We start from the raw sequence: 15019 nt of genomic DNA on the forward strand, positions 1-15019 counted from the left end.
CAAAATATTGAAGGTGGATGAAAGGAACTGTAAACGAGGAAGGTATACCTGTGATATTCCAAAAATTTCATCAATTTTGGTGGTGATAGAGATACTACAGCCACACCCAAATATTGTTAATGCAATGGAATATAATCTGCATGACTAAAGACCTATGGTGAGATTAAAAAAAAGAAGTACCTCCTTCAAAGATAAGGCTTGATGACTACAAAATGTTTATGCAATTAACCTAAATGATCATATTATATTTGACTATGATTTGAAAATGTTAATTAAAGAGTCTAGCATTAAATTTATAAATCTTTGTGAAGAAGGCAGAAATAAGTACCTACCACATGAAGAGCCACTATTTGGCTTAGTAAGACCTCTAACTTAACCATTAGAGTTAGTGGGTGCAATGCATAATCTCTTTAATGAGTTTTCGGATAAAGGCCAGGGCTTTCACATTTAAGGGCAAATATATTTGTTTTTGCCCTCCATGCATTTCATCCTAGATTATCGTCTTTTGTTTGATGCTTATAATCTTTTCCAATTAGATTTAATTGCAATCAATACCTTGTCAGGTGTCCTTCTAGTCTATTGCTTCTACTTTGATCAACTTGTACTCTCCCCTCACTCTGGCGAGGAATTCTTTGCTGCTTGTCAATCCAAAGTATCATGATCTTTGGCACAAAAACATTCAACCAATGAAAGTTCCTCTCCTTTTCTAGGATGGCTCAGCTTTTAACCCAGTAAAAAACTACAATCAGCATATAGGCTTATATGAAATATTTTAAGTAAACTATCTAATCAAGTGGCCAGTTCTTGTTTTCCATCGCTTCTGTCAATGGGTACTTTTATTTCACTCAGTCCAGAACGTCTTCAATGCTTGCTTGGTTATCCAAACTATTTCCAATAGGCACAAGCTCATTGAAACATTCGAATTTTCTCTTTGGCTTTTCTAGCATGGCCCAGCTTTTTACCCTGCACGATGTCACAATCTATGAATAGGTTTACATAAACTGTTTCGTACCCGTCTTGATTCCATCACATTTTGACAGTCTGCTTTTGATATGAAGTGCTTGTTTAGCCCCGTCTACTGTTGCCTGTTTTAGATCTGATCTGGGAGCTTTACTGTACTTTTACTCCAAGGGCTTGGTCAAATTTTGCTATGCTTATATTTTGTGTAATTTCTTCATCTGTTACTGTTTGCTCTTCTGCCAGGGTATTATTTCCTAATCGTCCTGTTTACAATTCCAAAATACAATTTTTCTGTATATATTTCTTCCTTTCACCATTCGTTCCATCTCAATGCAAATGCCTCTTCACTAATTATTACTTCTTCAGTTTTCTTTCTTAAAGGCTAGTGAGGTTATGGAATGAGCTTTTCAGTGTTTCTCCATTTTACTCTTCTTATTTTCATTATTTATTTCAGCCTGTATGTCATTATATTCGTCTTTCCTTTTAGTTTTTACTATTTTCCGCATAATTCAAAGTGATCTACCTTGAATCCTTCATAAGATCTGTGCACTATGCACTAAATGCCCTTATGCACTAAATGCTGTCTTTTTTCTGTATTCGGCGTTATATACGGCGGTGGGACCCCAGCCCTCTCACTCGTAATAACAGCAGGCGGAGTTCCAAAGGGTGGCACCAGTTAAATCCGCCTGATGGAGTGACTCCACTCTCTAGTCCATAGTAGCCCCCCCTAGTCTCCAGGGTAATCGATCCGTGTAATGTTAGAAACCTAAAGGTTAACTTTTTAGGTTCAATCAATTTCAACCATTGAAAGTAGTCAGTGAAAATCGAATATAAATTTTAATTACTATATTTCACTTTCAAACCCTGAATTCGCTCATCATCACTTTCGAGGATAATAAATGATATTTCACCTAAGAGGACGACAACAAATTCGACGCGCTGCCGAACGCCGTCCGAAATGAGGCCATTGACAACCCATGCTTCCCTAATAGCATTACGCCCTGCCTTTTACCTACTTCATTTATTTGGCTTCCTACCGCTGAACCTGAAGATTGTTCAGTTGTGTTGCCTACCGTAGTTCGACGAGTTCTCTTGGAATGATGGGTGACATGGGTAAGTTCGTTTCAATTGTTACTTTAAATTCTACCAAAAAACATAATTGTGTGGTAGGTTTAATTAAGCACTTTTCATCATACTGTAACGGTCGTCCTGTGCTAATACAAATAAAGTAGCAACAGCCTGTGTTCTTTTCTCTCGGTTGATGCAATGTGTGGTTTCGTCTTTTAGTGCATGATATACATGTAGCGACCCCACCTCGGAGAAATTTCGATATAAATATTTTCTGTGTTTTTTTCTCGAAAGACTATCTTTACTAATGAATAATACCCTAGAAAACCTACATTCGAGCATAAGGAATCATACTTAATCATTTGTTATGAGTAGCGTCCGTTTGGTGACCAGGCCTAGTCTGGCAATATTAGAAAATAGTTTGGCATAGTCGTGTACGTAGTAGATAGCAAGGCAGAGGAGTTTAGGGAAAATCATTAGTGCTAATTCCCTGTCAGAGTTTAATGTTAGGATTTTGTGAGAAAAATTATTCCCCTCCCAACTCTTCCCCTCGCACACCTTTCCTCAGTTCTTCCTTCTCTTCCTTGAGAAAGGTGGCTTGAAACACCGTGAATTCGAAAATGTGTGAGTTTCTTTTCTCTTTTGCGTGTTTCTATGTTCTTGTATTTTTATATCATGCATACATACACACACACACCGATTGTACGGAAAAACTCACACGAGCGGCACAATAATGGGACGGCACAATAGTACACAAATAGAATAGCAATTGTTCGAGCTTTCGGCCCTCTCAGAGGCCTTCTTCAAGTAAACTCACTTGAAGAAAGCCTCTAAGAGGGCCGAAAGCTCGAAAAATTTACCGTGTGAGTGTCCTCTTAAATGTTGCTATTCTATTCTATTTTTGTTATATTGTATTAGCCCATTATATATATATATATATATATATATATATATATATATATATATATATATATATATATATATATATATATATATATATATATATGCAGTAGGACTGGTAACAAAAAATTTCACTCGTTTATCTTGGCAACCGAGTTGATTTTCGAAGGTGATGGGAATAAAAAGTGGCCCTCGACGGGGGCGCGCCCGCAATGGGTTGTTATGGGTCATCAAAAGTTAAAAGTGATTGGACAAGGGAATGGGAATATAAGTGGGAAGGAGTAGGGTAGGCAGACGGAAGTGAATCGAATGAGGTTTACAACGGAGACATGGCTTGGATTTTTATCGTAAAGAGAAATTCAATCTGTATTACTCTTAAATTGGCCTTCAAAGTTTGGCTTTTCAATCTTTAGTGGCGTGATATTAAAAATGCAGCGGTCGGGTCATTGTTCTGTAGTTTCCGGCATTCCAGCTGTTTGCCTTTCCTAAATTTGTCCACCCAAAGTGCGATTGAAGAATTGTTCGTTGTTTAGGAAGACATTATTTCTGCGACAGGATTAAGTTTTTGCGGGAAATATTTTCCCTAGAATTCTTTGATTTCGGTTTTTAATTTATTGGCTCTACTTAGATATTAACTGACATTAGAGTGGGTGACACGACGGGGGAGGGGGGGGGGGTTATGAGGTTTGGCGAGAACACGGCACCGCCCCGCTGAATCGGGGCCAAAGGTATCAACTGTTTCTCCAAACAAAAGTAAGTGAAAATATAAAGGCTAAAATATTTGAAATTATGTCAACGCTGCATGATGCGCCGAAAATCTTAATCTTGTGGACACAATTCATAAATACGTCTATAAGGAAAAGCGGGGGTTGTAATAATTAGACCAGCGAGCTATAATCGTGTGAAGTCAAGCATACGAGCGATACTGCCACCTGCCAGTATCCGAATCATTACTCAATGAAAGTGTGCAGAGAAACTAGACGCCTAGAGAGGCCACTCAAAAATCATTAGGTGACATACAAATCTTTACTCAACAAGCTCAGCCTATCCTTCTTTGATTAATGCACCTTCTAGACTGTTAAAGATTTGCACACCTCATTTCTCATAAAGATATAATGTGCAATTTCTTGTGTGCTGTTGGTTTTTGAGTCGAAATTTAGTTAGATCGCTTATCCTAAATGTAATTCCAACTCGGAATAGACAAATGAGGCAATAAACTCACGTTGGAATTGAATGACTTTACCTGAAATTTACTAATTAAATCCTTTCAATTTTTAATACTTCAACTTAAAATAGAAGTAATAGGTGATTGTGATGTTAAATAGTAGTCAATGAGTATGGTATTAATAATAAGGAAACAGGATTTGATAGTCTGGGCAACTTTCGATACTCTTCAACACTACTGATGCCGTATAGTGCCTTTGAACTGTTTATGAAATGACACAGATGCTGATCCTATTGAAAATTCGACTCTTAAAATTTTTATACTAGTGCCAACCACTTCAACTTTCATTGGAATACCATTCTTGAACCCGAGAAACCTATTATTTCCATAAAATATCAACTGGTCAAAACGACCTTCAACGTCTATTTAATTAATACGTACAAATGTAACGTGGACTCACTTTCAATCTTTGCTTCACTTTGCCATCAAGGGGTTCATGGGATTACATATTACCTTACTGTAATTCTTCAAGAGATTAAATTAGAAATCGGTGGTATAGTCTGATTTGAAGACCAAGGGATTTGGTCTGTCCTTCGACTAAATTCCATGCTTTCCACTCGAAGAATCTTCGTAATAAATATATAAATAATATCGAATAAATCTTCGTTTATCATATCTTGATAAAATCGGGTACCTCACCTATTTTGACATTTGAGCCAATGACAAATATTGCTAAAATATATCCATACTTGAAGTTAAATAATCAGTTGAAAGTATTCGAAGAAGTCGTAAGAATTACTTCTATGTTTAGTTATAGTAAGATAACTTCATAGTTGACAGTTAAACAGTCAATGCGTAACTTTTAACTCTCGTTATGAATGGGACTGAGGTGTCTTTTGAAACTTGAAAGTAGATTTATTTGTCTGATATTTTTTTAATTCCACCACTCCAATAACGATTAATTTCATTATTCTTCTTGACTCCGACTCCACCGCGATACGTTCATTACAGCGTCCGAGTTGTTCAGAGAATGGATAGTCGCCAGTTGGTGGAATGCAGGGGCTCTTAATGGGGACGATGCTCCCCCTAAAGGGACGGTTTGGGAGAGCTTTTCGGGTTGTCAAAATGATTGGGCGTCGCTACTGGCATCAGTTGAGCGACGGCAGTGAATCTCAATATTTGGTTCTCATCCTTCGCCTTTGCGAAACCGATTGAATTTCGTTTCAAGCTTATTAAGGAGTCGCCAGAAAAGCAAATATTTCGAAATAAAGAAAAGGCTTTGGGATCTGATAGTGTGGATGACCTCTTATTTACACGATTCTGAGGGCATCGGTAAAGTAAAATCCGCATGAATCACGAGTGAGTAGGGCAAATTTCAGTAATACGAGAAGAGTGAATAGGGATGGAGGTAGTGATTGAATGTGCATGATAAAATAGTAAAGTCTACTCAGGATCTTGAGGATTGTTGTGGTGTGTTGGTTTATTTTCTGTCGATAAAGTGAACTTCGTTTAAGTCGCGAGGCGGTGCCTATTTTCTGCTCAAAATGATGATAATCACTATGAATGAAGGCAGGTTAGGTGCTGATTAGTTCCACCAAGTTTCCCCTAGCAAGGGAAAATAAAATGCGTCTATTTCACGAAATTGTTTCCACGCAAGGCAATTATTACAAAATAATTATTGTTGTCAATGTTATGGTTGTTTAAAGCGCATAGAAAGGGTGTAAAAAGTATGTAAAATATATATCAGTAATGTATATCATTCCGTTCTTTATTCTTCCTCTCGTCCCTTCAATTTTTCTTCCGGTCATTCCAGCCATGCCTCACGATGTGGCCTCCCATCCAGCCAGCCTCTTCCGTATCGTTTATCGTTTTCATAAATGCCACATAGGGCTAGAAGAGGCCACCAAATGAAAGAGAATTCACGTGGCAGAGAAGTGGAGAAAGGGGTCCAGCCGATATGGACCTTTTTATGAAAGTTCCACCCAAGAAGAAGGCGAATGCAAGCGAGGATTACCTGTAAGTTTAAGTCGGTCAGCCAGGGATTGCCGTCATAATGGAACAGATTTAAAGGTCCATGCGAGATTTTTCGCATTAAGATATGCCATAAAAAGAAAGTAATTCAATTTCAGCATTGATGAGGCTAATTTAATTTAAAAATTGAATTAGGAGGACATAATACAATAACTGATACACTTTTCGTAGATCTTGGAAAGTAATTTGGATGAATTGTTCATTGGTGGAGAACTGTAGTTACCAATGACAGAATTAAAGAAGGGAAATGAAATAGCTGAAGGTTTAATGGTGGCTAGTAATGTTTAAAACTTGGTCTTCGAGGAAAGATGACTTCAATAAGTTCCGGATGTGAGTGTAGAAGATGAAGAAGTTAAACTAGAGGGGATTTCAATGCAACAATTTCAGAGCGTAAAAATCATTCGCCTTGACTGGGACTCGAACCCAGATCCCTCAATATCCGGTCGAGTGCTTTAGCCACTTAAGCTACCGAGGCGTCCTCTTAAACTCTGAAATTTTGGGGCTTTTAAAGGAACTAGATGTTATGACGAAATACCGTACATACAATGTCACATGTATTCGTAGTCGTGCGCGAGGCGCCACTGTCCACGAGGTTAAAGCCAACTTTAAACACGTATGGTGTTTTCCCTTTGACAAATTCCAAAGAAACTGCGGGAGATGCCGCAACAGTAACTTTTAACGGAGTCATCCGCTAATGTGCATTTCAATGCAACAATTTCAGAGCGTAAAAATCATTCGCCTTGACTGGGACTCGAACCCAGATCCCTCAATATCCGGTCGAGTGCTTTAGCCACTTAAGCTACCGAGGCGTCCTCTTAAACTCTGAAATTTTGGGGCTTTTAAAGGAACTAGATGTTATGACGAAATACCGTACATACAATGTCACATGTATTCGTAGTCGTGCGCGAGGCGCCACTGTCCACGAGGTTAAAGCCAACTTTAAACACGTATGGTGTTTTCCCTTTGACAAATTCCAAAGAAACTGCGGGAGATGCCGCAACAGTAACTTTTAACGGAGTCATCCGCTAATGATTTTTACGCTCTGAAATTGTTGCATTGAAATGCACATTAGCGGATGACTCCGTTAAAAGTTACTGTTGCGGCATCTCCCGCAGTTTCTTTGGAATTTGTCAAAGGGAAAACACCATACGTGTTTAAAGTTGGCTTTAACCTCGTGGACAGTGGCGCCTCGCGCACGACTACGAATACATGTGACATTGTATGTACGGTATTTCGTCATAACATCTAGTTCCTTTAAAAGCCCCAAAATTTCAGAGTTTAAGAGGACGCCTCGGTAGCTTAAGTGGCTAAAGCACTCGACCGGATATTGAGGGATCTGGGTTCGAGTCCCAGTCAAGGCGAATGATTTTTACGCTCTGAAATTGTTGCATTGAAATGCACATTAGCGGATGACTCCGTTAAAAGTTACTGTTGCGGCATCTCCCGCAGTTTCTTTGGAATTTGTCAAAGGGAAAACACCATACGTGTTTAAAGTTGGCTTTAACCTCGTGGACAGTGGCGCCTCGCGCACGACTACGAATACATGTGACATTGTATGTACGGTATTTCGTCATAACATCTAGTTCCTTTAAAAGCCCCAAAATTTCAGAGTTTAAGAGGACGCCTCGGTAGCTTAAGTGGCTAAAGCACTCGACCGGATATTGAGGGATCTGGGTTCGAGTCCCAGTCAAGGCGAATGATTTTTACGCTCTGAAATTGTTGCATTGAAATGCACATTAGCGGATGACTCCGTTAAAAGTTACTGTTGCGGCATCTCCCGCAGTTTCTTTGGAATTTGTCAAAGGGAAAACACCATACGTGTTTAAAGTTGGCTTTAACCTCGTGGACAGTGGCGCCTCGCGCACGACTACGAATACATGTGACATTGTATGTACGGTATTTCGTCATAACATCTAGTTCCTTTAAAAGCCCCAAAATTTCAGAGTTTAAGAGGACGCCTCGGTAGCTTAAGTGGCTAAAGCACTCGACCGGATATTGAGGGATCTGGGTTCGAGTCCCAGTCAAGGCGAATGATTTTTACGCTCTGAAATTGTTGCATTGAAATGCACATTAGCGGATGACTCCGTTAAAAGTTACTGTTGCGGCATCTCCCGCAGTTTCTTTGGAATTTGTCAAAGGGAAAACACCATACGTGTTTAAAGTTGGCTTTAACCTCGTGGACAGTGGCGCCTCGCGCACGACTACGAATACATGTGACATTGTATGTACGGTATTTCGTCATAACATCTAGTTCCTTTAAAAGCCCCAAAATTTCAGAGTTTAAGAGGACGCCTCGGTAGCTTAAGTGGCTAAAGCACTCGACCGGATATTGAGGGATCTGGGTTCGAGTCCCAGTCAAGGCGAATGATTTTTACGCTCTGAAATTGTTGCATTGAAATGCACATTAGCGGATGACTCCGTTAAAAGTTACTGTTGCGGCATCTCCCGCAGTTTCTTTGGAATTTGTCAAAGGGAAAACACCATACGTGTTTAAAGTTGGCTTTAACCTCGTGGACAGTGGCGCCTCGCGCACGACTACGAATACATGTGACATTGTATGTACGGTATTTCGTCATAACATCTAGTTCCTTTAAAAGCCCCAAAATTTCAGAGTTTAAGAGGACGCCTCGGTAGCTTAAGTGGCTAAAGCACTCGACCGGATATTGAGGGATCTGGGTTCGAGTCCCAGTCAAGGCGAATGATTTTTACGCTCTGAAATTGTTGCATTGAAATGCACATTAGCGGATGACTCCGTTAAAAGTTACTGTTGCGGCATCTCCCGCAGTTTCTTTGGAATTTGTCAAAGGGAAAACACCATACGTGTTTAAAGTTGGCTTTAACCTCGTGGACAGTGGCGCCTCGCGCACGACTACGAATACATGTGACATTGTATGTACGGTATTTCGTCATAACATCTAGTTCCTTTAAAAGCCCCAAAATTTCAGAGTTTAAGAGGACGCCTCGGTAGCTTAAGTGGCTAAAGCACTCGACCGGATATTGAGGGATCTGGGTTCGAGTCCCAGTCAAGGCGAATGATTTTTACGCTCTGAAATTGTTGCATTGAAATGCACATTAGCGGATGACTCCGTTAAAAGTTACTGTTGCGGCATCTCCCGCAGTTTCTTTGGAATTTGTCAAAGGGAAAACACCATACGTGTTTAAAGTTGGCTTTAACCTCGTGGACAGTGGCGCCTCGCGCACGACTACGAATACATGTGACATTGTATGTACGGTATTTCGTCATAACATCTAGTTCCTTTAAAAGCCCCAAAATTTCAGAGTTTAAGAGGACGCCTCGGTAGCTTAAGTGGCTAAAGCACTCGACCGGATATTGAGGGATCTGGGTTCGAGTCCCAGTCAAGGCGAATGATTTTTACGCTCTGAAATTGTTGCATTGAAATGCACATTAGCGGATGACTCCGTTAAAAGTTACTGTTGCGGCATCTCCCGCAGTTTCTTTGGAACTAGAGGGGATCACGATTAGTTGTTATAGGGACGGGGAAGAAGAGAAGTTACTGGAGAAAATTCAAAGAGCGGAGAACAAGAGGACGGAAGATATACGAGAGAGAGGCAGCAGCCAAATGTACATTAGCAATAATGTCATGGAAATCCACTCCCATCTTCGGGAACGTTTGGGTAAGTGATAGAATGAAGAGTGTTAGGCGTACGGGTTTGACGGTTTGAACACGACAAGAGTGAATTGGTTGGAATTTATGGTTTCCGGAAGATGGCAAGGGATTAGTACCTTTGTTCGAATGCAATCGAGGCCATCGGTGCCACTTTTATTTTGTAGTCCTTTACAAGTTCTTAACTTTTGGTGCACCAAATTTCATTTGAAAGTGCGCCGGGAGGAAGATATTACACGTAGCTTGGAGGTATACGTACTCGAGTAAAATAATTGGCATGCATGCATACGGAAGCCAGCGCACATACGATCACACATCATTTACGACACGTACATCTACACATACATGCGTAGACATGAAGCGAGCTTGCATTACGCACACTCGTGCACTTACGTATAGAGTGCGCAGATGGATATCGAAGATTTTACAAATGAAATCTTGCATATAGCTACAATGCTCGCATCCGACAATGCATCTCTGCAGGCAATCAGTCAATCAATCAATAGATCACTGCCGCAGATTATAGCACCGCTGGAGTTGCCCATTTGTCTGCTTTCACCTTGGAATGTATCAGTGGCGCCAGCAAGCGAACCCAACGCTCGCCGTCTACCACTTGTTCATAATACCACAAAAGGATATAACGTAGGGAGGGCCCTCTTTGCCCTCTCATCGTCTTCTTCCGCTGTCGCAGGCGTGTAAACGGTGACGAATGCTGTGGTGAAAACTCAACTCAAAACCAGATGCACGAATAAGTAACTCGATTGCTTCGCGCCAGAGTTCCGCTTCAAAGGTTGGTCAAATTTCGGCCAGGGGACCGGGTCTGGGTTTCGGTTCCTCTAGTGTGGCTGTGTCGATTGACCGCTGAAATATAGTTGATAAAATACCACCCTTTTACGGCTAATGCCTTCATGCATTCCCCCAGCACTTCCCGGCGTCGCAAAGATGGGGTCTTACCGTTGGGACGACGGCAGTATGTACGTCGGCGACTGGAACGTGCGAGGGCAGAAGCACGGAATGGGACACTTGACCCTCCCGGACGGGACGCGGTACGACGGCGCCTTCGACAGCGGTCTCTGCGGGGGACTCGGGGTGATGAGATTTCCGGACGGAGCAAAGTGAGTAAAACAACCATGGAGTAAATTATAAATTTGACTGAAATTCAGCACAGCGCAAACTTAAGTCTATCAGTTATTCCAGGCAGGTAAATTATTGCCGTCAGATTTGAAGGAGAAAGTGTTTAAGTGATAGTGGGATGAATATTCGTGGTCTGCCTACCATCAAAAGGCTAAAATAGCGTGTATCCCCTGAAAAATCGGAAGCCTTGATATTTTATTTCACAGAAAGCCTGAGATCATTTTCAATAATTTCATTTTTATTCTTTCGACTTCCTTTGTCATTTAACTTTGAATTTAGTGAAGTATCCAATATCGTCCTTGCAACCCAACCCGACCAGACCCGACCCGACCCGACCTGATCCGACCAAACCCGCCCCCATCCGACCCGAACCGACCTGTCCCGATCCTAAACGACAAGACCCGACCTAAAAACCCCCAACCCAACCCAACCCTGGGTTGCGACTGGCGATTTGCAGGGTGCGATAGGGTGTGGCCGAAAATCGACATCGTCTCTATTGACCCTGTTGTCTCCTTCTCTCCACCCCAGGTACGAAGGGGAGTTCATGCAGGGCTGGTTCCACGGGCACGGCGTATTCTGGAGGGCCGATGGCATGAAGTTCGAAGGGGAGTTCCGGGGAGGTCGAATCTGGGGTCTCGGTGAGTTTGAGCTCCTCGATGCTCGATGGTAGTTGCTGTGATCAAACGAGGGAAGAGATTTCTGAGCTTCGTTGTCCGAAATCGTGAAGCCATTCGGAGATTCTCGACTTCCGGGGCCAGCCGAGACAGGTGCGATGCTAGAGCGGAAATATGCAGACGAGGGTGAAAAGATAACGGGAAACCCAGCGTGGGCGTCAAATTTACTTGGGTGAAAAGCACCTCTGGAGTCCACATATTTAACGATGCATTCACCTCCATCTGTCATTTTACATGTCAAATATCAAATTTAAGCCCCTACTAGAGTAAATGAGGGTCCATCTGTATTTTTATTATTATTTTTTAATAAAAAATACTTTGAACGACCAAGAGGTCACTCTATTCAATTTATTTAGCTCATGAACAATGATTCAATGATACTTTTAAACAGACGATTAATTATAAAAATGACCTTTGCTTAGAAATCAAACAGCTGTAAACTAAATATATTTCCGCAAATGCAATATGATAAGACTATTGGATTTTTCGATCAGGGTAACTTTTCACAAATTTCATATGTATCAAATAATAGCTTTACCAAAAATTAACTACTTGAACCACAGATATTGAGAAATTAAATATCGATAATTTCATATTCACAAGATGATAAAATTCGTACAAAATATGAACATTTTCGATTAACTCTTAACTCGCACCTTGTTCAAATTACAAGCCTTGAAAATTCCAAAATGCATCAGTGGGAGAATGTTTGTGTGGCTCGTGACTGACCGTTCACGAAGCTTCCGTCCGAATTCGGGCGGGCAGGGAAGGGAAGGGAGCGACGGCGGGGTGGGATGAAGAAGCCGTAGGCCTGCCAACGAAAACTGTAAAGGCGGTCACGCTCCCCCCCCCCCAGAAGAGCTCTCGGTTAGGGGGGGGGGGCTTTGGAAACCTTACGAATGCATCAGGAAGAAGAAGAAGAAAAAGAGAGAGGAGAGAATTTCTCCCCCCCCCCCCCCAAGGTCGAATTGCGATGCTCACAGCTCTCGGAATACCGCGGTCCGGGGATGACCCGGGGGCGGTGAAGGTTTTTATCATCCCGCGCTCGCGGAAATTGAGCCGAGGATGGAATGCGAGGGAATGAAGTGGTGGCTCGCCTCAAACTCCCCCTCCTCCCCGCGAACGGCCACAGCGAAGTGATCGCCGCCGAAGAGCCCAGCCTTGCTTGCTCTCACCAGGAGTCGAAAGTTTCGCATTGCGAACTTCTTATCGCCACCGCTGGCCATTGGTTCTTTTTCGGATCGCGGGGCTTTCACGACTGCTGGATTCGCAGACTTCAGCGAACCTACATTTTTTTGAGGTACTCCGAGACGATCAATTGTGGTCATTCCTCTCCCGCAACATCCCCCCCCCCTCTCTCTTTCTCTCGTTTCTCCTTCACTTGCGCGCAACATTTAGTAAGCGGTGGACTAAATCAGGCTCAAGTTTGACACGTTTTCCTCGTGAATGCACTTCACAGTGAACATTCTGGAGAACTGTAGTTCGTCGAGTGAGCTGTCCACAGTTCGAACGGGGCTGGATTTCCTTTTATGGCGTTTCTCACAAAAGGCAGATAAAAATTCCGTTTCGAAGCACTTTCATGTCTGTCTTTAATTCTTAAACTTCGCGCTATCACGAGGTGTGAGCCCCCTCTCCGCTTCCCACAAGCAAGCCCAGGGGTCAAGAGGCACGCCTGGAGAGCACGTGGATAATATAGAGTAAAACGTCCCTCAACAAATAGCTAACACCTCCCAACGAAAGGTATTTGATAATTCCGAGGCTGAATAGAATTGCCATTAATAGAAATAAGACCTCACTAACAGCGGACACTTAATAACGGATAAGGGCACCGCTCGAGGCCTAGTATTACTTTTCCTTCGTGGAATACAAGTATCTCTCTTGACGGACGGAAAAATAGGATATACTTTGTGAGATAAAATCTATTTTGTTCATTCTTCGGCTCTGCACGTAATTTCTTAAGGAAATGTCTCAAACGTCGCCCTTGAGGCTGATGTTACCCACGACAGGAATGCATGCTCCTTTCGGAAATTAAAACTTTCAGCATCTAGAATAAAACGACAAGCATTACATATTAAAAATACCAAAGAAAAATCAACTTTTTTAGGACACTTAGATATTGGATACCTCCCTCCATTTTAATGGCCCTTATTTTCCACTTTTGGGAGATTTCAGCGCACGCAAATGAAATGTGGCATCCGGCAGATTAAATGATGTAGGCGAGCTATTGGATTTACATTGGTCTTCCTCGGAGATCCTCCTCGCCAGTCGGGATGTATAATGGGGAAACGAGCACTCCTCGGTATTCGATACTACCAAATTCTATTAAATTGAAATTCTGTTCTACAATTCAGCCATTGCAATTGATGCCATCGGAGATACTGGTTTTAATTACCGATGTTTGAGCAACGTGGTCGTCTCAAGTTCAAACTACTCAAAATATTGAAGTGCATAAATGGATGGTACGTATACTCGTATGATGAGATATTTTGGCATTCGGCATTGAAAGATAATCTATATTCAACGTTAATGAAAATATATCTATATTCAACGTTATAATACTTTCGTTATAATGTCAACTGTTCAGCGTTGTATGTTGTAAACGCATTTTAGCAGGACACTTAAATGAGTATCAATTTTACAAAAGAGAATTGGGCCAATTGGATTAGCAGGTTGTGTGTAGGTGCTATATTTTTAGATCGAAGTTATCCTTTTGAGCAATAGTTTCTGCCAACCTATATATTATCAATTATCTTTGGGGTGTATTTAAATATTATTGAAATTATGTTGGTTCCTAATTTTCGTGCATGATACTTATGTCACGCTTATTTATGCTTGTATTCACGCATAGTTAAATATGCTCACATATTCCCGCTCAAAAAAAACGATGCGCCGATATTTTTCCTGCGGTGAAACTGGATCGTTGCTATGATTGAATGATTCATTTTAAGCACTCAGTGGAAAAATGTCGGTACTATCTTAAATAACGTCCATCCCTGGTTCGTGTGTTCCGACGCGCACGGGTTGGCATACGAAAATGAAACCCTTGGCTGGCAATCCGCCCATGAAAAGTAACCGACTTGACCTCGATTCGTGCACCGGATGTTCGCGCACCGTCCGACTCCACGAGTCACGTGGGAGTGTGGCAGGAGGTGTTACGTCACCAGCATCATGAAGTCTGCCGGTAAAACAAATGAATGATGAGAACAAGATCAATTAAAATCGTTGGAATGTTAAACCGTTCTCCTCTTTGAATCGAAATTTTCACCTCGGAATAATTAATATTTGCACAAGTGTGGGCGTCCGTTTCCAAATATTTTCTGTGTTCTGTAGATTCGAATAATGTGTAGGACTCTCGAAAATTCCCCCTTGGGTGTCAAAAGTGAACGGAAGTCCTTCCGGCACTCTCCCGTTTGAGATTTCGCAATCACCGACGGAGCGTTCATCGGTCAAATCATGAATCC

The 15019-nt window shown here is 41.7% G+C and overlaps 1 protein-coding gene across 3 annotated transcripts in view; it reads left to right on the forward strand.

Annotated features, from left to right (window-relative positions):
• The first annotated feature begins 1939 nt into the window (after positions 1-1939).
• The window catches only part of rtp (MORN repeat-containing protein retinophilin), an 80805-nt gene continuing 67725 nt past the window's right edge, over positions 1940-15019 (forward strand). The window contains exons 1-4 of one of the 3 annotated variants that reach the window (XM_071587033.1): positions 1989-2073; positions 5907-6109; positions 10673-10865; positions 11413-11522. In XM_071587033.1, coding sequence (XP_071443134.1) covers positions 6091-6109; positions 10673-10865; positions 11413-11522 — 322 coding nt within the window. In that variant the 5' untranslated portion in view covers positions 1989-2073; positions 5907-6090. Of the gene's footprint in view, positions 2074-5906; positions 6110-10339; positions 10541-10672; positions 10866-11412; positions 11523-15019 lie in introns of those variants that run through there. The other 2 variants (XM_071587034.1, XM_071587035.1) reach the window with 2 other exon arrangements.

The sequence above is a fragment of the Hetaerina americana genome, unplaced genomic scaffold (genome assembly GCF_022747635.1).
Source record: "Hetaerina americana unplaced genomic scaffold, ioHetAmer1.1.p SCAF_29, whole genome shotgun sequence".
Classification (NCBI taxonomy): Eukaryota; Metazoa; Arthropoda; class Insecta; order Odonata; family Calopterygidae; genus Hetaerina; species Hetaerina americana.